General features: G+C 47.7%; 1 protein-coding gene across 4 annotated transcripts in view; it reads left to right on the forward strand.

The window, feature by feature from the left end:
* The first annotated feature begins 714 nt into the window (after positions 1 to 714).
* dusp22b (dual specificity phosphatase 22b) overlaps positions 715 to 22,387 on the forward strand; it is a 33,874-nt gene continuing 12,201 nt past the window's right edge. Inside the window, exons 1-6 of one of the 4 annotated variants that reach the window (XM_089008748.1) lie at positions 715 to 822; positions 9,684 to 9,796; positions 9,881 to 9,916; positions 10,163 to 10,196; positions 10,266 to 10,348; positions 21,772 to 21,821. In XM_089008748.1, the coding sequence (XP_088864874.1) occupies positions 9,896 to 9,916; positions 10,163 to 10,196; positions 10,266 to 10,348; positions 21,772 to 21,821 (188 nt within the window). In that variant the 5' untranslated portion in view covers positions 715 to 822; positions 9,684 to 9,796; positions 9,881 to 9,895. Of the gene's footprint in view, positions 823 to 1,132; positions 1,911 to 9,683; positions 9,801 to 9,880; positions 9,917 to 10,162; positions 10,197 to 10,265; positions 10,349 to 21,771; positions 21,822 to 22,387 lie in introns of those variants that run through there. The other 3 variants (XM_089008747.1, XM_089008746.1, XM_089008749.1) reach the window with 3 other exon arrangements.

The raw sequence follows: 22,387 nt of genomic DNA on the forward strand, positions 1-22,387 counted from the left end.
TTGACCAATGGCGCGACCGATGGCGTGCCACGTGACAAAGTCACACGGCCAAGTCGACCAATAGCGCGACCGATTGCGGCTCATGTGACCAAGTCGACCAATGGCGCGACCGATGGCGGCTCACGTAACAAGACACGTGACCAAGTTGACCAATGGCGCGACGGATATATCGATATAAACAACAAAAATGGCCGGCGGGGGATGAAAAGGAGCACTGTAATAACCGGGTATCGTACTAAACGGTACTAATTATACATAAAAAGACTAGAAATGTGCAAGGGAAATGAAAATAGTATCGTAATAAGCGGTACTATCGATATAACCGATATCGATATAACGAGACTTTACTGTATATATAAAACAAAATGATAAGCTCCACATTGGACTCACCTGGGAAGTAGGACTCTTTTTGGAAAAAATAAGGGACATATCTTGGCTAAAAACAAACATGCGGATCAAACCTCTAAAGATGGAGGACACTGATTTGCTGTGGCAACCCTTTGAAGGGAAAAGCCGAAAGGAAAAGAAGAAGATATATATCGTGTCACGACTGTCATACTTTGACGACGAAGCGAACTACATTTCCAACAGCAATGATTATAAAAGCCGCGTATGTACTGTAATGTGATCATCTGCAGCCAGTGAGGGTTAAGTGGGCGTGTCATAACTGATTAGCATGTTGAGTCGCGTGTATATGACTCTCCATTGCAGAAGCACTGCCGAACCCCTGAGACAGACTCACTGAATACCAAGGGTCCGACCGAACCCCGGTTATTACCCGCAGGAGTGGCTTAACTGGAGCTACATAGATTTCTGACCTGAGTAAGAACCATTTTCCCCGGTGTAGAGCTATCCCTGGTCACCTGAGATTGCTGCACCACGACGGTGTTTTTTTAATGTTTAAAAAATATTAATGTGTTTATTTATTCTTTGTTTGTTTGTTTATGTGTTTGTTTATTTTTTAGTCATGATGTGTCAAATGCTCAGTGTAACTCCATTTCGAACAAAGGACTCCGGTTCTTTGTACAGATGGTTATTCTTTAATGTGATTTTACACCAACGTCATCACCATCACCACCATCATCACCACCACCACCATCCTAGAACACTTTGCCCGCTTTCTGTCCGAAATAGAAGTATTTGGTCTTTGTTCTTTTCCTTGCTACACAGCGCAGCGATAAAGCTTGTCGATCCTCGCCCTCTTTTTCTTAGTAAAATGAAACTTAAATACCATAGAGCAGGAAGTAAATCTCTACTGGAAGTCACAAAAGCCCAACGCAATGTTTAGGAAAATAAAGCACAGCCATCTGCTGGTCAACTACGGGACATCGGTCATAAACAAATGCATGAGCTGCAGTTACACTCCCACCAATCACACAGTGATTCTTGAACCCGTTACAATGCATATATATTTTTAAACAAAGCAAAACAAAAAGACTGCAGTGCATTCTCTACCCTGTGTCTAGCCATAGAACCGTTTTGTATCTAGCCCTCACGACATAATGTGGCTGCAATGTGCTTTTGCCTTTTCTGTCTAATGTTGTGCCACTGACTAAAGGCTTAACTCTTCTAACTCTATTGTCAGCAGCTGGGAAGACGTCGGAAGCAACATGTCGCCACTGACTTGGTTCTGTGCTTGATTTGATCCGCTGGATTCGATTAGCTACGAACACATGGAACCGCCTTGCATCATTATTGAGGTAGCCAAGGATAACCTTTGAGTCGGTCCAAAAGTATTCCTGGAGGCCTTCCAATTCCAACTCTTGTTTAAGCAGATCACTTATTCTCGTGGCCACTACTGCCGCAGAGAGTTCCAATCTTGGGATTGTTGTTATTTTTATAGGTGTGACTCTTGCTTTTCCCATGTCTAGAGTGCAGTGGACTACTCCAGACTTGGAAACCGTTCTAAGGTAGGAACATTAACCATATCCGGATGAGCTGGCATCGGAAAAATGATGAAGTTCATACTGCTGAACTTCCTTAGTTGTTAATAGCGCGTAGCGCCATGGAATTTCTATGGAAGGGAGATTGTGGAGGTCTGCCAGCCAGGCTTTCCACTGTGGCTTGAGTTCATCAGGTAGTGGCTCGTCCCAACCTATTCTGTCGTGACACATCCTTTGTAGAATCAGCTTAACTGTAGCTCTAAACTGGAACTTGTCTGAACTGATGCACCATTGGATCCCGAGAGCTCGTTCCATCTTGTGTTCTCCAAGGGACATGTCCAGGTCAGTTGCTCCTTCAGCACATTCTTCCTTGGGGATCGTTTCGATCACCCTTTTGTTGTTACTGATGAACTTATGTAAGCGAAGCTTTCCAGTTCTGCAGAGTTCTCTCGCTTCTTGAATAAGTTGGATTGCTTTAGTTTCACTGTCGACGCTTGTCAGTCCATCGTCAACATAAAGGTTGCGCTGAATGAATCTTACTGTCAACTCACTGAACTGTGTTTCTCCTTCTGACGCCAAGTGCTTGAGGCCAAAGTTGGCACATCCTGGCGAAGACGCAGCACCAAACAAGTGGACCTTCATACGATACACTGATGGTGGATCTTCCATCTTGCCTTTGTCCCACCACAGGAATCGGAGGTAATCTTGGTCTTGCTGTGCAACATGAAACTGGTGAAACATACGCTCCACATCGCACATAATAGCCACCTTTCCCTTTCTGAAACGACACAAAACACCAACAAAGGTATTTGTGAGGTCTGGTCCAGTCAGCAGATGCTCATTGAGGGACGTGTTGCTAAACTTTGCCGAGCAATCAAAAACAACTCGAATCTTTCCAGGCTTTTTGGGATGGTAAACTCCATGGTGAGGGATATACCATGATGTTTGACTTTCTATTTCTGTCACTGGGACCCTTTCAGCATCACCTCTTGTTATTATATCCTCCATGAAAATCACATAGTCATTATGATATTTCTCATCCCTTTTTAGACGCTTCTTAAGACATTTCAGTCGATGCTCTGCGCATGCTCTATTGTTTGGCAGACTTGGCCTTCCTTCCTTGAAAGGCAGCGGCATCTCGTAGTGACCATCCGGTTTCTGCTTGATGCCCTGCTTCAGTTTTGTGAGGAATTGAAGATCTTCTTGTGAAGTTGGTACTTCTTCACTTGTCCTTTCAGCAAAGTCTGACTCAAACACCTTGATAATGTCTAACGGAGAGATCATTTCTTTGACTCGTGTTCTGAAGGCAAAGTGGACTTCAGACTTGAGCATTGAATGAGCCCTGTTAGTTGGCGTGACTTCTTTTGTGGTGACGCGGTGACTAACACCGATTTCATCTTCATAATCTGAAGTAGCGCTATTATATCCAATGATACTCCAACCCAGCACAGACTTGAGCGCAAAAGGTTCATCTCTATAGCCACGGATGACATCTGTAGGCGGTAGGGCTTGTGAACAATTATAGCCAATTAGTAACCCAACGTCACAGTTAAGTTCTTCAGACATTTCCTTCGCTAGATGCTCTAAGTGTGGCCATGGTCTTGCTGTTTTACTAGTGGGGATATGAGCTCTGTTTGCTGGGATGTATTCCCGAGTATAGCTTACCGGGAGCTTGATCTTAGTTTGAGACTTGATGCCTCTTACTTGTAGACCTGTCACCTTTTCGCTGGACACAACTTTGGTTTGAGAAGTGATTGTAGATATCTTAAGCTTTACCTTATCTTTCTTCACATTCAGGGTGTCAGCTAGGTCCTTTAGAATGAAGGTAGTGTCACTTTGAGTGTCGAGCAATGCATACACCAACACTTCCTTGTCTGGTTCGGTCTGTGTGGACACATAGACCGGAACGATTGGTGAAGTGTAAGTGCTGCTCCTCTCCTGTACAATTCTAAGAGAGGTAGCTACATCGGACTCTTGTTTGGTTGGTTTAGACTCCTCTTCTTCGTCCCTTTCTCTGGGCCGGTCTCGTTGTCCTTGCTTGTACTCTTTCCTGTCACAATTTCGATGTAAGGATGTTGGATGGTGCCTTTCACATGTGTCACATGTGCTTCTAGATCTGCAGTTCTTTGAAAGATGACCAGCTTCAAGGCAACCAAAACAAAGTTTCTCCTGCTGCACAAACTTTACTCTTTCTTCTATTGGTTTTCCCATAAACCTTCGACACTTGTGGAGAGTGTGATTTACTTTCTTGCAGAACGGACATTGAATGTCTGTCCTTTCACTTGAACTTGTAGTGAAAGTTTTGGCATCAATGTTTCGTTTTCTATATTCCTTCAAGTTGAGTTGCTGGCTTGCCTTTGTTTTCTCATCCTTTGGGTTCATAGCTTGCCACGATGTTACAGGGTGGCAGGCAATACGAGCCTCTTTTCTGAGGAATGACACAAAGGCCTTAAAATCAGGAAACGCATTGGCTTCATCCTCGATCGTTACAACTGCACGATTCCAGCGTGAGCTGCACCAATCAGGTAGTTTGGCTGTTATTCTTTAGTTCTCCAAGCAGTCATTGAGAACTTCCAGTCCTGGTACATAAGGCATGGCTGATTCAACGCTGCTGAGAAAGTCTGCAAATTCCCGTAGGTCTTGATTATCCTTTGGGCCAATTTTGTGCCATGCATGTATCTTATCCCTGTATGCTTTGCTAATTAAGAAAGGATTGCCATATCTGTCTTCCAATGTACTCCAGGCGGCACGGTAAGCAGATTCTGTACCTACCAGAAAATGTCCTTCAATAGCTTTCTTTGCCGAACCACCGACGTACTTTCGTAGGAAAAACAGCCTTTCTTCAACTGGCAGGTTCTTCCTATCAATCAGCGTTGAAAACGAAAGCTTCCAATCGTTAAACTGGAGGGGATCTCCTATAAAGACATCAGGCTCTGGGATTGGAATGCGATTTGCTGTAATGGCTTGAGCTAAGGTTTTCACAAGATCATTACAAATGTTATGAGATGTAGTTGTGTGAGTGTATGAATGCAAGTTAGGTTGGTGTACTGGAAGTGTGTGAGGAAAAGGCTCTTGTGGGGGAAGAGCTAGAACTGATTGTTTGGGAAAAGAGGGAATGAGTGTTTATCCTCTTCGTCATCACTTTGAACACTTTCAGAGTGAAATTTCAGTTTAGCTTCTGCTGCGCTGAGCCTTTTGAATTCCTTTAATTGCTCAACTTCTCTCCTTTTCTCCTCTAACCGTGTTTTTCTATCAGCACTTGCTGCAAAGAAGAGAGCTCTTTTCTTTGCATTCTCTGCTTCATTTTCGGCTCTCCATGTTTCGTCTTGTACCTCCAGTCTTCGGATTTCTTCTTCCTTTTCACTAATTTCTTTCATGGCTCTGAGAGCTTCTCTTGATGATGCTGCTTCAGCTGCAGCTTGTCTTGCGTCTTGGGGGACGTACGAAGACTGCTTAGTGTTCGTGTTGTGTGAAGATAAGGAGACATTGGAGAGTGTAGTCTCAAACACGGATTCGTTGTCTGGCCAAGATGAGATTTCTGACCTATGATCTTTGAGGACTTGCTGAGCCTTTTTATTTGCAGTTTGGGTGAGTGCTTTACATGTGTCATTCTTTCTACGGAGTTCTGAGTCTGGGTGCTCTGGATGTAGACTGTCTCTGATCTTTAAGTAAGTAACATCAATCACATATTGAGCTGTATTTATTCTGCTCATTGTATTCGCTAGGTCAAAATTGTCATGGTATTTGATGGCCGTTTTTAGTCCATTAATATCGTTTTTCCACCTTTCATAGGTCACTTTGAACTTTGCTCGCAGATCTTTCAACTTGGCATCTACAAGTGCCTGTCCCTTTTCAGTTCGTGTGCGAGTGCGTTCACGTCTCTTAGGCAGTGTGGAATCTGCCTGACTCGGATGTGGTGTTACATCTACCGTTGCTTCAACTTGCTCTTCTTGGGCGTATGGTTGCTGTCTTTCACCTTCACGTGACATGTTGACCGTGTAGCAAAATGTAGTTGAAAATTCTCCCTTTTGCGAAAATATACTTTTAAGCTTAGCTTCTTTAACTTTAAATGCACAGTAGAGTGTCATAAAATACTGGTGTGAATATACTATTTTCAATTTAGCTTATAAACCCAAACTTCAATAGTTAAACAATTGCAATCAACTAGGTTAATATAGCAAATCACTATGACTTATAATTATACCACACACTTGCAATGCAAATATAGACATGCAAAACTCAGTATTTGCGACTTGTGATAATTAAATCAACTTGCTGAATGTTGTTTGCCAGTGCCGATGTAGGGAAACGTCTGATTCTCTTTTAAGATGGCCGGGTCTTTGCAGCGAAGAGTTCTGTGGCAGTCCTTGTCTGGCCGGCTTGTCGAGACGTTGCTTGTTCAACGGCCTCCTTTTCCAGGCTTGAGACACTGCTCCTTTCACTTCGCAGCTCAAACTTTTACCACGGTCATCTTCTTCTGCAGGCGAACCTTCTACACGACGTCTTCAGCCAAACACGATTCAGCTCACGTGGAGTCTTCACTCTTCACGGAAGTGTTCTACTGTAACTCCATTTCGAACAAAGGACTCCGGTTCTTTGTACAGATGGTTATTCTTTAATGTGATTTTACACCAACGTCATCACCATCACCACCATCATCACCACCACCATCATCACCACCACCACCACCACCATCCTCCTAGAACACTTTGCCCGCTTTCTGTCCGAAATAGAAGTATTTGGTCTTTGTTCTTTTCCTTGCTACACAGTGTAGCATATGTCACACTGCTACAGAATGTTGCGACAGGTCGTAAAGCAGCGGTGACGTCACGACCGCAGGTAGACTAAGATGGTGGCACAATAAACACGTTGACAAAGCAACTCTCCTCCTCTCATTCCTCCGGACACAACATTGGCGACGAAGATGGACTTCTACACAGCTCCCCTCCCCTCGTTTCTCGCGCTCCCCGGTGAGCCACCAGTCCCGTGGTCCCGCTGGTATGACTCGTTTACGACGTATCTGACGGCGACCGGACTAAACGAGGCAAGCGAAGCACGCCGAACGGCTATGCTAATACACAGTTTAGGTAGTGAGGGGCAGCGCATTTTTCGCTCTCTTGGACCCGCGAAGACATACGGGGATTGTGTCACTTTATTGGCCCGACATTTCGCCCCACCTCAGGGCGTGATTGTCCGGCGGATTGCCTTCCGTCAACGACGGCAACGAACAGGCGAGTCGGTACACCACTACGTTGCCGACTTGCGGTGTTTAGCGGGCCTCTGTAAATTCGGCCGCTTGGAGGAGGAAATGATTAGGGATCAACTCGCCGAGCACACGATTGATCCCAAACTACGGGAGAAACTGTTATTGTCCCCTGACGACCTCCCACTATCGAAGGCTGTGGAGATGGCGTTCCAATTGGAGAACGCAGCACAACTAACGGCTCGGCTTGTGAACCCACCCACACCTTCACACTCTCCCGCATTGGCACAGATTGTTGCTCCAACCTCGCCACTCCCAGAAGCCACCGCCACCTACGACTCCACCTCTACATACGACGGTGCAGAGATAAATGTGGCCAGACGTCAAGGGGCCGATGCACGCACGCCTTGTGCCAACTGTGGGTCAGCCTCACACCCCACACGTGCGCCCACTTGCAGAGCCACCGGACAACGATGCCAACGCTGCGGGAAGATGAATCATTTCGCAAGGATGTGCCGCTCTGCTCCCACCTTCACTTACGACCGTACCGAGATAAATGTCGTCAGACATCAACGGGCCAACACACGCAGACCTTGTGCCAACTGTGGGTCTGCCTGGCACCCCACACGCGCGCCAACTTGCAAAGCCATTGGACAGAGATGCCAGCACTGCGGAAGGAGGAACCACTTCGCCAGGATGTGCCGCTCTGCTCCCACGTCAACATACCCGCCACGCCGCTCACCAGACCAGCCGAGGCGAACCACCATCCACTGCGTGGGCTCGCGCGCCTAGCCATTCAAGTGGTGCACAGTGGAACTGGATGGAGTGAGCTTACCACTCCTGCTCGACACGGCAGCCTTCAGGTCACTGTTGAACGTGTCCACAGTTCGACGGCTATTTCCTCATCTCCAGATCGAGGCCAACGCTGAGGACTTGTTTGGCTATGGCCAAACTAAGATTGGTATGGTGGGCACTGCCACCTTCACAGTGCGCTATGGCTCGAGGACTCTACCCCCCTTCACCTTCCAAATATCCCGTCATGGCGCCAACCTCTTGGGCTTGGACTTGTTTTGTGCACTCGGCTTTTCCATCTCTGACAATGCGGGTGCCACAATTCACCCCCAGGCCAACGGGGGTGGAGAAAGCTCCAACCAAGCAGACGGCCTGCCCTACTCTTCCTCAGCCAGCAGAGGGCCCAACGAGAAGCGCCGGACGAAGCAACGCACACTTACTGTGTCGGACTGGGTCCGCATTCGCCGGCCGTGCTGCTCTCACAAATTGGACTCATTCTGGACAGCACCAGTCCAGATTACCGCCCAAAGCGGACCGACCACCTTCTGTCTGGCTGACGGGTCGCGTTGGCATGCCAGCCGCCTAAGGAGAGTGGCGGCACCGACCCCCTCGAACGACTTCTCAAGCAAAGACTACTGAGGTCCTGTCACACATCAGAAAACACCGATGGGACGCCTCGAAGAGCGTCGTGAACCAGCCGTGCCCGTGGGGCCAGAGCCTCGGCCTGCTCGCGTTCGCCTTTGCCCTTTGGTAATTTGGACAATTATCACATATTTTGAATATTCAGACCCTAGCCAGTGCTTAGCCTATCGCGTGGCAGAATAACCCACACGGCTAAGCAGGGAAACCGGCAGTCTACCCGGTTTCCCTTGTTACAAAGTGTTTTTGGTTCCTTCAGGGAGGGGGGGTAAATGTAGCATATGTCACACTGCTACAGAATGTTGCGACAGGTCGTAAAGCAGCGGTGACGTCACGACCGCAGGTAGACTAAGATGGTGGCACAATAAACACGTTGACAAAGCAACTCTCCTCCTCTCATTCCTCCGGACACAACACACAGCGCAGCGATAAAGCTTGTCGATCCTCGCCCTCTTTTTCTTAGTAAAATGAAACTTAAATACCATAGAGCATGAAGTAAATCTCTACCGGAAGTCACAAAAGCCCAACGCAATGTTTAGGAAAATAAAGCACAGCCATCTGCTGGTCAACTACGGGACATCGGTCATAAACAAATGCATGAGCTGCAGTTACACTCAGTGCGTCAGCAGAGCTCTCCTCACTCGCTTCCCGTGCATTGAACGAAGCCAATGACACAGGGTCTTTGGAGACAATTAAAAATCTAGCAAAATAAATACTCAAAACATACTGTACTTCAGACACATACTAAAGTCAAGAAAATACGTGTTCTATTGAGTAATTTACTAATATTGGACATATAAGGCGGGTTCAATTTCTCCCCCGGCAACTTTCACTTCTTCCGTAGCTTTGATCTGTATTTCTTCTGCTAAAGCTTAATCGCGTGGTGTGTCGCCATCGAAAGGCGATAGTTGTTTTATATCAGGTACAACATTTTCATATTTTCTTTTTTTGGTTTGGGTCTTGATCCAACGATGCCCTTAGACCCCGAATAATTACAATGTATGTCCCTAAAACATCTCATCAGACTGACATGCACTATCGACTGAGCTGTGCCATAATGTAGTCCTACACAAAATCAGCAATACTCAACATTAATAACCAATTTCTATAAAAGTGTGTGAATAACTGTTATTCACCTATCCATCTATTTATTTATCTATTGCTAGGGATTCGAACTATGTCCTGTTTTGGACCCCGAACTACAATTCCCACGATGCATTGCGGGCAGCTGTGAAGCCGCGGTCGATAGTCTGCTTCAGCCACTCGTAGACGTTCTATCGTGAGTATGTGACTAATTTACGTTCTTTATGGCAAGCCGTCAAGCGTCCATACATTAACACAGTCGGACTTTTTTTGTTTCAAGCCACATTCCTTCAACATGGGAAATGGAATAAATAAGGTGAGAGCTCTTCGCACTTGAGGTGACAAGTTGCCAGGACGTTCAAGTGTAAAGGCCACGCCTTCATAACGAACAGTTTGGGCACATACGTATTATGATTAACTCTTGTTGTAAAACATAGCATTCATCATGTGGTTGTGCATGAAGCCATTGTTTTTTCTTATGTTATCAGGTATTAGGCAAGTGTCCACTCTGCTGTTGTGGTGCTGCCTTTCACTGTGTTTTGCATCTTGCTTTTCCCTTCAGGTTCTGCCTTACTTATATTTGGGAAATTTTAAAGGTGGGTCTTGCTGAAAATCTCTTGTGCGTGACGTTTTATGTGTATTATTTGATGATGTCTTCATGGTAGATGCAAGGGACAGAGAGCAGTTAGCCAGGAACAACATCACCCACATATTGTCCATCCACGACACGGCAGCACCCATCTTCCAGGTAATGTCACTTTACTATTTTCCGCCAGCCAAAATGTGTCTTTTTGAACTTGGCCTCAAAATAAGAATGTTGAGAGGACGAGTGTGAATGTGTATTAATTGGTGGGGGTCATTAGAATACCACGTATCACAAATACTGAAATTTCTAATGCCGACCTAAAAAGGTGCCACCAAACCATTTATTATTATTGTTGTATGTTTTCAACAGAAAAATAGGTTAACCATCTTATAATTTGATGAACATGTGGAGAAAACAAAAAAAGACCTTCATTTGTTTTGATGTCATTTTTGCTGAGTCATATTGCTCAAAAATGTTCTCTTCCTCAAGATGGCCAAAAAGGTATTCATAACATGGCTTCATGACTGTTCAGACATCTTTGGAGCATAATTGCTTATGTTTAAAATATATATGTGATAAAATAAAATATATTATTTTTACAAGGAAGACATATACAAAAAAATCATGCATAGCTGACCATTTAGAGCTTATTTTATCTGTTTTAGTTAAGATTTGTGGCATCAGGTAGAATCCTCATACCTTATAAAATAGCACTTCTCTGTAGACCACATCATTTAAAAAACAAAACCGAAAAAACAAACATTTTGTTTGTGTTCTGGTATCTGTTTTACTCCAGCTACACATACTGTATATTTTGCCGTAGGACAACTAAAATTTATACAAGTGTAATGTATTCTGTGCATTGATAATTTGCCTTTGAATGGTTCAGCAGACTATTTTTGTACTTTGTCATTGTAGTATTTAAAGGACAACCGACGTCACTTTTTTGTTTCTTAACTGACATCAGAAAAACGTTTTATAGCATCTAAAATACCCAAAACACGGAGTATGATATTTTTATTCAAATGCAAAACACCAATGAAAATGACTTAAAGTGTCAAAAATCTGCAATAAATTGAGCTGCGAATTGGGCATTTTCAGAAAGTCCCGCCCCCAGTTCGTGACGTCACGCCAAGACGTCTTGCATTGCTGGAGAATCAAAACATTGGCTTCAGATTCGGAGAATATGCTTTCTTGTTACACATCCAGTTATGAATATGATTCAAATACAGTAAAGTCTTGTTATATCGATATCGTTTATATTGATAATACTGCTTATTACGACACTATTTTCATTTCCTGTGCACATTTCTAGTCATTTTATGTATAATTAGTTCCGTTTAGTACGATTCGTGGTTTTTATGATAATCCGGTTACTACGGTGCTCTTTTTCTGTCACGGCACTTGAGGCTCGAGGGCTGGGCTCGAGTGACGAAAGGAAAGCGGGGAGTGTGGATCCAAAATACACGGCGAGACAGATGAGGTGAGTGAGGGAGATCGGTGACAGCTGATCTGACGGCACGGAAGTAACAGGGTGGCTTTCAGAATACTCCGACGGCGACTGTCTAGCGCAGGCATGGGCAAACTACGGCCCGCGGGCCACATACGGCCCGTTAGGCTTGTCAATCCGGCCCGCCGAATTTGCCCAAATTATAGTACAAACAGTGTCTAAAACTCATGACAAAAAGCTAGCGAACAACAGAGCAGATAACTGAAAAGTTGCCTGCCCCATTTTTCTCAACTTGAAGCAAAATGAGACCAATCCCATTAAGAAACGTTGTCACAAAGTATGAAGTTTTTTTTTAAATCAAGAATGCACCAACTACAAATGCTACCTTGCTTAATTTACGGCAAATGCGCATGGCTGTAAATTTTGCTACAGTAGTCGATTGTCATTGTGGTGCACAATGCAACGTTTGCATTGATTCCTACGAGCCACTAAGCCTCTTTCATAAGTCTCACGTACACTTTACAGTCACGGTTTAATGTAAATTTACGTTTTGTAGCGTCACATATGTTGTTAGCTTCTTTTGAATCTTTCTTCTAGTTTGAGGTTCTGTGCATCTATTTTGGAAAATGACATGCAATTGCACGACTTTATAACGCTTGCAAAAGTCCGGAAGAAAGAAGCAGGCTTCTGATTGGCTGCCGAGCCGAGTATGCAAATTTCAACTGCAGGTAGTCTATGTTTGTTTGTTCGGCGACGGTACACGTGTACTGTTTGCGCGTGAAGGCGAGAGCGTCAGTGAGGAGTTTGTTGAGCGCGCGGTCAGGACAAACCATCTATGATTTGGCGGAATTTAACACAAGTAGGTATTATTGAGCTTGAATATTTCGTTGTGTAATAATATGTTTTGAATGTTGAAAGTGATTCCATTTTTCAATAAATGTTGATTTCTTTGCCCCTTCGATGGAAACTTAAAAACAGACGCAATCTTGATAAATCACAGTGCATATGTTATTTTAATCTATTTCCATTTCCTCCTCCAAGTATCTGCGAAATAGTATGCAAACGCCATATTCCTTGAGACAAATTTATTAACTGATCAGGGATATTTTTCACATTTGAAAGACAGTTAATAAATTGGGTTGTAGTGTTTTTACTGTGCTATGAGGTTTGTACATACGACATTTAAAGGACAACCGGCACCATTTTTTGTTTTTGTTTCCCACTGACATCAGAAAAACGTTTTATAGCATCTAAAACACCCAAATCAGGCAGGCTGATATTTTTAGTTAAATGAAGAACACCAATAAAAATGACTTCAAAATGAATCCGGAAATGGTCAGTTTCAGAAGGTCCCACCCCTCTGTTCGTGACGTCACGCCAAGACGTCGTGCCTTGCTCGAGAATCAAAACAATGGCTTCAGATTCGGAGAAGATGTTTTCTTGTTCTTGTTCTTCTGAAGAGGAAAGCATAAATGTTTGCAATTGATTCTAGGAGTCCTCCCATATCAATTCGAGCCGTCAATGACAGCAATGTAGCACCCAGAAAAAGCAGAAGATTGCGCCCAAGCTCCGTTAGAAATGGGCTGATTTGTCAGCTGGGAATTTGTGTCAGCGAATATCAAATAGTTGTCTTGGTGCAACACACAACGATTCACCATGGTGTTATTTATGTGTTTTCCTTCTAATTTCGCCATCAACACAGATCAACATGAAGTTTTCAGACCAAACAAAGTACCCAAATTACATTATGTGTCGCTTTCTCGGTCAGGGGCGGTCCAAACGTGATGTCACATGGGGATCGTCATCAACTCGAAAACAAGACTTCATATATTCAGCGCAAGTCTTAAAACGTAAACTATAGCTATATGCTGTGGAATCTTTGTAAAATACGCTCAGTCGAAGTCATTTGAAGTGATTTTATAAATTATGGACATAACTTGTTCGGAGTATTTCCGGCCCAAACACTCCCTCCAAATGCTCCTGGCCCGGCCCCTCTGTCAAATTTTAGAACCCAATGCGGCCCGCGAGTCAAAAAGTTTGCCCACCCCTGGTCTAGCGCGATCGGTAGATATAGTCAGAAGGCACAATCAAGGGAATGACAATCAGCTGTGGGGACCCAGGTGCGTGATGATGGGAGGGGCCGTCTCCCCGGGAGCAGCGGAGGAGGTGACAGGAGGGGCGGGGCGCGCCCAGGACGGCGACGAGATGTGACAGTGCCCCCCCCTCAACGGACGCCTCTTGGCGGCTCACCAGGTTTGGAGGGGTGAGCCGCATGGAACGCCCGGATGAGAGACGGGTCGAGGATCCAGGCACGTGGGACCCACTGTCGTTCCTCCGGTCCATAGCCCTCCCAGTCGACCAGGTACTGCACTCCTCTGCCCATGCGCCTGGAGTCCAGTATCTCCCGCACGGTGTAGACCGGTCCGTCGGCCAACATCCGGGGGGGAGGTGGGGGGGTGGGCGTGGGGGCTAAGGAGCAGGTTTCCACTGGCTTGAGGAGGGAAACGTGGAAAACGGGGTGGATCCTCATGGTGGGTGGCAGCCGGAGCCTCACCGAGACTGGGCTGAGGATGGCCTCGATGGGGAAGGGACCCGTGAAGCGTGGGTCCAGCTTGGCTGAAGACCCTGCCAGCCTAAGGTCCCTCGTCGACAGCCACACCTCCTGCCCGACCTGGTAGTTGGGTGCCTGTCTCCGGTGACGGTCCGCCACCCGCTGGTTCCGGGATGCGGTGCGTGTCAGGGCGTTCCTGGTCTCCTTCCAGACTCGGTGGGCCCGTCTGAGGTGATGTTCAATAGACGGGACCTCCACCTGGCCCTCCTGAGTGGGAAACAAGGGCGGCTGATAGCCACAGGCGGACATAAATGGGGACCGACCTGTGGCTGCGGAGACCAGGGAGTTGTGGGCGTACTCCACCCAGGGTAGGTGCAGGGCCCACGACGCCGGGTTGTGGAGGCACACGCACCGGAGGGCCGCCTCCAGGTCCTGGTTCTTCCTCTCCGTCTGTCCGTTGGTCTGGGGATGGTATCCAGACGACAGGCTCGCCGACGCCCCTAGGGACCGACAGAAACGTTTCCATACCTTGGACACGAACTGCGGTCCCCGGTCCGACACGATGTCCGTCGGAATCCCGTGGAGACGGACGACGTGGTTAACCAGGAGTTGAGCCGTCTCGATGGCGGACGGCAAGCTGGTTAACGGGACGAAGTGGGCCGACTTGGAGAATCGGTCCGCAACGGTAAGGACGACCGTCTTGCCACGGGAGGGAGGGAGGCCTGTCACGAAGTCGACGGAGATGTGGGACCAGGGTCTGGACGGTACCGGTAGCGGCCGGAGGAGTCCTGCCGGGGGCTGATGGGAGGCTTTCCCACAGGCACAGGTCGGGCAGGCCTTCACGAAGAGGGTGATGTCCCTCCGGAACCCCGGCCACCAGAATCGTTGGGCGATGAGTTGGATCGTCCTGTTGACCCCCGGGTGACAGGCAATCCTGGAGGTGTGCCCCCAGACGAGCACCTCCGTGCGAAGAGGGGGGGGGGACGAACAGGCGATCCTTCGGACAGCCCCTGGGGATGGGGGTCGTCCCCTGGGCTTGCTGGACTTTTCTCTCAACCTCCCACCTCAGGGCACCCAGGATGCGCTGGGCCGGCAGAATGTTGGTGGTGGTCTCCTCCTTTTCTGCCGGCTCATGGATGCGGGATAGGGCATCGGGCTTGGTGTTCTGTGACCCTGGGCAGTAGGTGAGAGAAAAGTTAAAACGGGTGAGGAAGAGTGACCATCGGGCCTGACGGGAGTTCAGTCTCTTGGCCGACCGGATGGCCGCCAGGTTCTTATGGTCAGTGAAGACGGTGAAGGGGTGTTTCGCTCCCTCAAGCCAGTGTCTCCATTCCTGCAGGGCCAGGACGACCGCCAGCAGTTCCCGGTTGCCGACGTCGTAGTTTGCCTCAGCGGGGCTGAGCCGGCGGGAGAAGAAGGCGCATGGGCGTAGCTTCTGGTCTGTGGGAGAGCGCTGGGACAGGACGGCCCCTACTCCGGACTCGGATGCGTCAACCTCGACCGTGAACGGGAGATCCGGGTCGGGATGACGCAGAACAGGGGGATTGGTGAAGGCTAGACGGAGGCGATTGAATGCCCCCTCAGCATCGGGCGTCCACCTGAAGGGAATCTTGGTGGACGTGAGGTTAGTGAGGGGGAGTGCCTTCTGACTATACCCGCGTATGAAGCGGCGGTAGAAGTTGGCAAACCCCAAAAATCGCTGAAGCTGTTTCCGCGTCTTTGGGATCGGCCATTCCACCACCGCTTTGGTTTTAGTGGGGTCGGCCCTGAGCTGCCCCCGCTCCACGATGAACCCTAGGAAGGACAGAGAGCGGACATGGAACTCACACTTCTCTGCCTTCACATAGAGCCGGTTTTGCAGGAGCCGCGCCAGGACCCGTCGGACGTGTTGCCGGTGCTCCTCTGCGGAACGAGAAAAGATGAGAATATCGTCAAGATAAACAAAAACAAAAACATTGAGGAAGTCCCTGAGCACATCATTGATCAAATTTTGGAAGACGGCGGGCGCGTTCGTGAGTCCGAACGGCATCACCAGATATTCAAAATGTCCTAACGGTGTCTTAAATGCAGTTTTCCATTCATCCCCCTTCCGGATGCGGACCAAGTGGTACGCGCTACGGAGGTCTAATTTGGAAAAAATGGTTGCTGATTGAAGGGGCGTGAAGGCTGAGTCCATGAGGGGGAGGGGGTATTTGTTACGGATGGTGATGTCGTTCAGACTCCGATAATCGACACACGGATGCAGGGTTCCGTCCTTCTTGTCAATAAAGAAGAACCCTGCGCCCAGCGGAGACCGTGACGGCCGAATGGGTCCCGCCGCGAGGCAGGAGTCTATGTAAGTGCTCAGGGCTTCCCGTTCCGGTTGTGAGATGTGGAAAAGTCTGGAGTCCGGTAATGGAGCCCCTGGCTGCAAGTCAATAGCACAGTCATACGGTCGGTGGGGCGGCAGGGATTGGGCGTTGTCCTTGCTGAACACCTCCCGCAGGTCGTGGTAGCAGTGTGGCACGCCCTTGAGGCAGATGGCCTCAGGCGGTCCACCGCGGGAGGCGTCTCGCCCTGCCGTAGCCGACCGTAGGCAGTTGGCGTAGCAGTAGGGGCTCCAGCCCTGAATGGTGGGACCCTCCCAGGAGATAGACGGGTCGTGGGTATTGAGCCAGGGGAGACCCAATACCAACGGCGCATTCCGGGAGGGCATAACTAAAAATTGGCGGTGCTCGACGTGGTTCCCCGCGACCCGGAGTTTGAGCGGGGCCGTGAGGTGGGTGACTTGGGCTAACAGTCTGCCGTCCAGGTCGACCATCTCCTTTGGGGGGTGGAGATCGATCAGCTGGCAGCCCAACGAGTCCGCCAGCTGGGGGTCAATGATGCACCCGTCGGCCCCCGAGTCCACTAGGGCCCGCACGGTTTGGGAGCTGGACGGGCCGATTAATTCGCTGTCCAGCTCCAACCGCGTAACGGGGGTCGTGGATTTGACCTCCAGAGGTCGCCGTGGTCGCCGTCTTGACGGGGACTTGCGTGGACCTGAGGTCTTCGCCTGGGGGCCTTGGGTGCGACGAGCCCCGGGGGTAGTGTGGTCGTCCCCCCCCCCCCCCCTATGATCATGGGTTCGGGGGATTCCTCCAGGCGCCGCACACGCTCGCTGCCGGGTGTGGGAGATCTGGACCGGCTGCGTGGCTGTCTGGGCCGTCGGCCGCGCTGCTCCCTCTGTCGCTCCCGAAGGCGGTGATCCAGGCCGATGACTATGGCGACCAGGTCGTCGAAGGTGGTGCCCGCGTCGCGGGTAGCCAACTCGTCCTTGAGGTCGGTGTTCAATCCGCGACGAAACACCCCCCTCAACGCTCGGTCGCCGTAGCCGCTGCCAGCGGCCCGGATGCGGAAGTCGACGGAGTATTCCGCGGCTGAACGGGCCCCTTGGACGCAGTCCAGTAGTCTCCCCTCCGCTTCGGACTCCGTCACCGGATGATGGAAAACCCGGCGTAACTCGGCGACGAAGTCCGGGTACGAGGTGCGCAGCTCCGGTCGGGATTCTCGGATGGCCAGCACCCACGTCTCGGCTTCTCCCGTGAGCAGGCTGGTGATGAAGGCTACCTTCGCCTCATCGCTAACGCAGGCGTATGGATGTTGCTCAAACACGAGCGTGCACTGCATTAAAAACTGAGCGCAGCGCCCGGTTTCGCCTGCGTAGCGGGAGGGAAGAGGAAATTGAGGAGCGTGCCTACTCACGGGCGGGGAAGACTTGGCCGTGAGAGCGGAAATGCGTGCCTCAGCCGCCTCGAAGCGTTGAGCCAGCATGGTGGTAATTTGGCTGATTTCCGCGATGGCTCGGGCCAGCTGGCTCGAACGCTCCGCTTGCTCGGTGAGGGCGGCGAGATATCTGTCTTCGCCGGCGGGATCCATAGTTGGTCGGAGTATTATGTCACGGCACTTGAGGCTCGAGGGCTGGGCTCGAGTGACGAAAGGAAAGCGGGGAGTGTGGATCCAAAATACACGGCGAGACAGATACTCGTATACAAAAGTCTTTACTGAGGCACGCATGAAAAAATGACAGCAGGATGAGGTGAGTGAGGGAGATCGGTGACAGCTGATCTGACGGCACGGAAGTAACAGGGTGGCTTTCAGAATACTCCGACGGCGACTGTCTAGCGCGATCGGTAGATATAGTCAGAAGGCACAATCAAGGGAATGACAATCAGCTGTGGGGACCCAGGTGCGTGATGATGGGAGGGGCCGTCTCCCCGGGAGCAGCGGAGGAGGTGACAGGAGGGGCGGGGCGCGCCCAGGACGGCGACGAGATGTGACATTTTCATCTCCCGCTGGCCATTTTGCTATGTTTATATCGATACACGCCATCGGTCGCGCCATTGGTCGACTTGGTCACGTGACTTGGTCACATGAGTTTGTTACGTGACCAGATCCCGTGTGGCAGAGCCATTTCCATTTTCAGACGCTAGCTCGTGTGTAGCAGACGAGATTGAAGTGTTTGTGTTAAAAGGTAAAAATGGGAAGCAGAAGAAGATTGCTGACTTTTTTATAATACAGTAAGATGTAAGCGTTGCAGTTTCCCTGTTGTGTTATGTACATGTCCACTGTACTGTATATGAATGGAATCGTTTTTTGCAACAATGTTTCTTGTTTTGTCTGCTGAAGCGTGATGATTTAGAAAATTATTAACATTCCATACTGTGTATTAAAGGACAACCGATGGCACTTTTTATTCAAATGCAAAACACCAATAAAAATAACTTCACGCCAAGACGTCTTGCATTGCTTGTGAATCCAAACAATGGCTTCAGATTCAGAGAATATGCTTTCTTGTTACACATCCAGTTATGAATATGATTCAAATAGTTCTGAAGAGGAAACCATACATGTTTGCAATCGATTAAAGAATTGTATGTGCCATTTTGAGGCAACATTGGGGGAACATCTCACCCCCCCCAAAAAAAAGAGGCACAAAATGAGTTCATGGCCAGCTCCGTTTCTTATATGGCGCTTGGATGCCCTCTTTTGGCGGCTTTTGTTAATGCAGTTCGGCGCAGGACGGATATATCGACAGTACGGTTATATTGACATTTTTTCTAACTCCCGAGAATATCGATGTAACGAGACTTTACTGTAGTTCTGAAGAGGAAAGCATACATGTTTGCAATTGTTTAAAGAAGTACTTCCGTGTCATTTTGAAGCATGTGGACTGCAATGTAGTGTCCCAGAAAAGAGGCAGAAAACGGCAACCAAGCTCCCCGTGAGGAATTAATCAGCCCGTTTCCACAGGCTGATAAATTTCTTATATGGAGCTTGGTCTCCCTCTTCTGGCTCTTTTTGGTGCTACATGACGGTTTCAGACCAAACAAGCACAGCAATATCCAGTGACGTGAGGGAAGGACTGCTACAATGTGTCCTTTTTTCGGTCAGGGGCATTCCTTCAGTGACGTCACGTATGGACTCGTCACCAACTCAAAAACAAGACTTCCGGAATATTCAGCGCGAGTCTTAAAACGTGAAATATAGCTATATGCGGTGGAATCTTTGTAAAATACGGTCAGTAGAAGTCATTTGAAGCCATTTTACTAATTATGGACGCAACTTGTCCGGAGATGTCGGTTGTCCTTTAAAGTTCAATTTTGGATGCAATTTTTGACACGCTAATGGAGACTCTGAGCTGTTGATCTAAAGTGTAATGTGAAAGCATTTTATACAGTGTTTGAATTTCAAGATATCTGTAGCATTAACCCTTAACCATAACCCCGACCCTAACCTGAATCCTAACCTCAATCCTAACCCTAGCCCTACCTGATCATAAACACACACATGCTATGGAGCCTCCCCATAGCAATGCATGTCTCTACTTAGCTTCTCCTGGAAAAACAACATAGTCAAGGTTCACTTTTTCATACTCTTTTGACGACCATCAGTACTTTGCTCTATGCGTGCATTTTGGCCACATCTTGTTGCATTTTGGGGCAATGGAGAAGCAGCACAAAAACACAAATAAGTCAATTAGTGAAGAACAAACCCTGAATAGGTTAAAAAGCACAAATTAACAGTCATCCTATCAATGTTGAGCACTGTAAGCCCTGCCCCAAAGGTTTTGGAACATGTCCAGAGTATGACCCCATAATATCTATTTTTACCGTGGAATTACATTTAGATAGCACATCACACCGGTTGAAACAAATAAGAGTCACCAAACATTCTTTAGTGTGGCAATACTGCGTTGTAATTTGATATGTTTGTGTTGTTATGCCGCCATATCCAGTTACATGTACTACTACGTAAATGTTCCAGTGATCTCCAAACTGAACATTGTAGTTCCATAAAATAGGCCTATCCGACCCTCTAAACAGGAATGCACCTTCCAGTCTGTCTGGTTGTTCAGGAAATTGCAATGGCAACCCACGCTTTTATTAGTACAATGAGACCTTGGCTTACGAACTTAATTGGTTCCCAGACAGAGTGTGTAAGGCGAAAAGTGTGTATCCCATTTTTTTCCCATAGGAAACCATTAAAATGAGAATAATCCGTTCCCATGTCTCCATAAAATATAATTTTCAACTAAATAAGCCTTAAAAGTACACACAACCTACCTTATTCTATGTATTCAACAGTAGCCAAAATGGAACTGTATAGTGCCACTTAGCAGTTTTTTTGACAACGATACTCGTGCAGCGTGTTCTACCGGAAACAAATTCCTTGTGTGTCCTACATACTTGGCAATAAAGATGATTCTGATTCTGATTCTGATAATAAATGTGCTATTGTATTGTAATGAAAGAAATACACTGCACTGTATAATAAAGTCACTTTATTTACATTTGTGATGGTCGTTGGTGGCTCTTAATTGACACCTGTTGCTTTCTGATGTGTAAGATCTTACAAAACTGAGGCATCACATTATCATTCATCATGTTGATGATTCTCATAGCCTTTTCTGGATGGAACTGTTCAATAAAAGCCTGCACATCAAATCCTGAATGGCCTGCTTCTTCTTGTCCTCTTGTAGGCAAATCATATCCTCTGTGTTGAGGACCTCATTATCATCAGCAACAAGCTCCTCGATGTCATCTGCATCCACTTCGAGTCCCGTAGGTGCTGGCAGAGATTTTATTACAACAAAAGGCGCGAGTCCGATGATTCCACGGACGCGGAATAAAACGCGGCAAAAGAAGGCGGGCGGGGCGATCCGTCCAGCACATACGTGATCCCGGAAAGCACCAAACTTACCCGATTGCAGCTAACAATCACCTCGGGCAAAGCAAACTCTTGAACTTGCCAGCACAAGACACAGCAAGGTGCGAGGCATCGTAATCATGTCACTCGTGAGGTGACAGCGAGTTGTTGAAATGTCCCAGTATCTGTGATGAGGGGATCAACACGCACACCACGCACATTCGCGTTCCCGGAAAGCACCAAACTTATGCGATCGCCAAGGTCTCACTGTACAACCCTTGACTAGGATTCAAAATGCCTCCAAAGGTTTAGCGTATGCATGTAGGCGGCTCCTAATGCTGCATCCTGTGTGGATCATTACTATTTCCTCTCAGAGGCTATTTGTCTCTGTGTTGATTAATACGCTTTTTCCCCTAGGAGATGACCTATCTGTGCATTTCAGCAGCAGACCTGCCCACACAAAACCTGTAAGTTGCATGCACATCCAAACACGGTGCTCAACAATGAGAGAAAGGACAGTTTTGAGTCCCGTTACATTGCGACAGTGTGGGTGGCATGTTGTGTTTCTTGAAGCTTAATGTGTAAATGATATGCCTCCACAAGCGCACAATGTACTACTGCTGCATTCAGGATTTAAATATGCACGAGGAGGCATGCATAAAGGTGTTAGTTTTTCGTTTGTATGCTTTTGGCATTCAGTAGGTATGTTTTGCATTTTTCGCCACAATTTAAACACTGAACCTCTGCTCCCTCCTCTTTGTACAAAGCAAATATTACCATCTCCACGCTGCCACAGCGTCGACAATTTTGCCAAAAAATGGTGGTGCCCAACCAAATTTCAAAAGCCGATGTGTGTTGGCTACCACAAATCTGAATGTTAACATAACTAAATGCAGCTCTGCTTACCTTTTGATTTTTGCGATGGTTGCTGGGATGCTGCATTCATCAGTGTTCGTGTGTGTGTGTGTGTGTGTGTATGCCCGTGTGTGTTTTTTTTGTGTGGTTGTATCATTGCCTATTTATATGCACCCTT

This window comes from Hippocampus bargibanti, linkage group LG11, assembly GCF_051943395.1.
Source record: "Hippocampus bargibanti isolate YZ-2025 linkage group LG11, ASM5194339v1, whole genome shotgun sequence".
NCBI lineage: Eukaryota > Metazoa > Chordata > Actinopteri > Syngnathiformes > Syngnathidae > Hippocampus > Hippocampus bargibanti.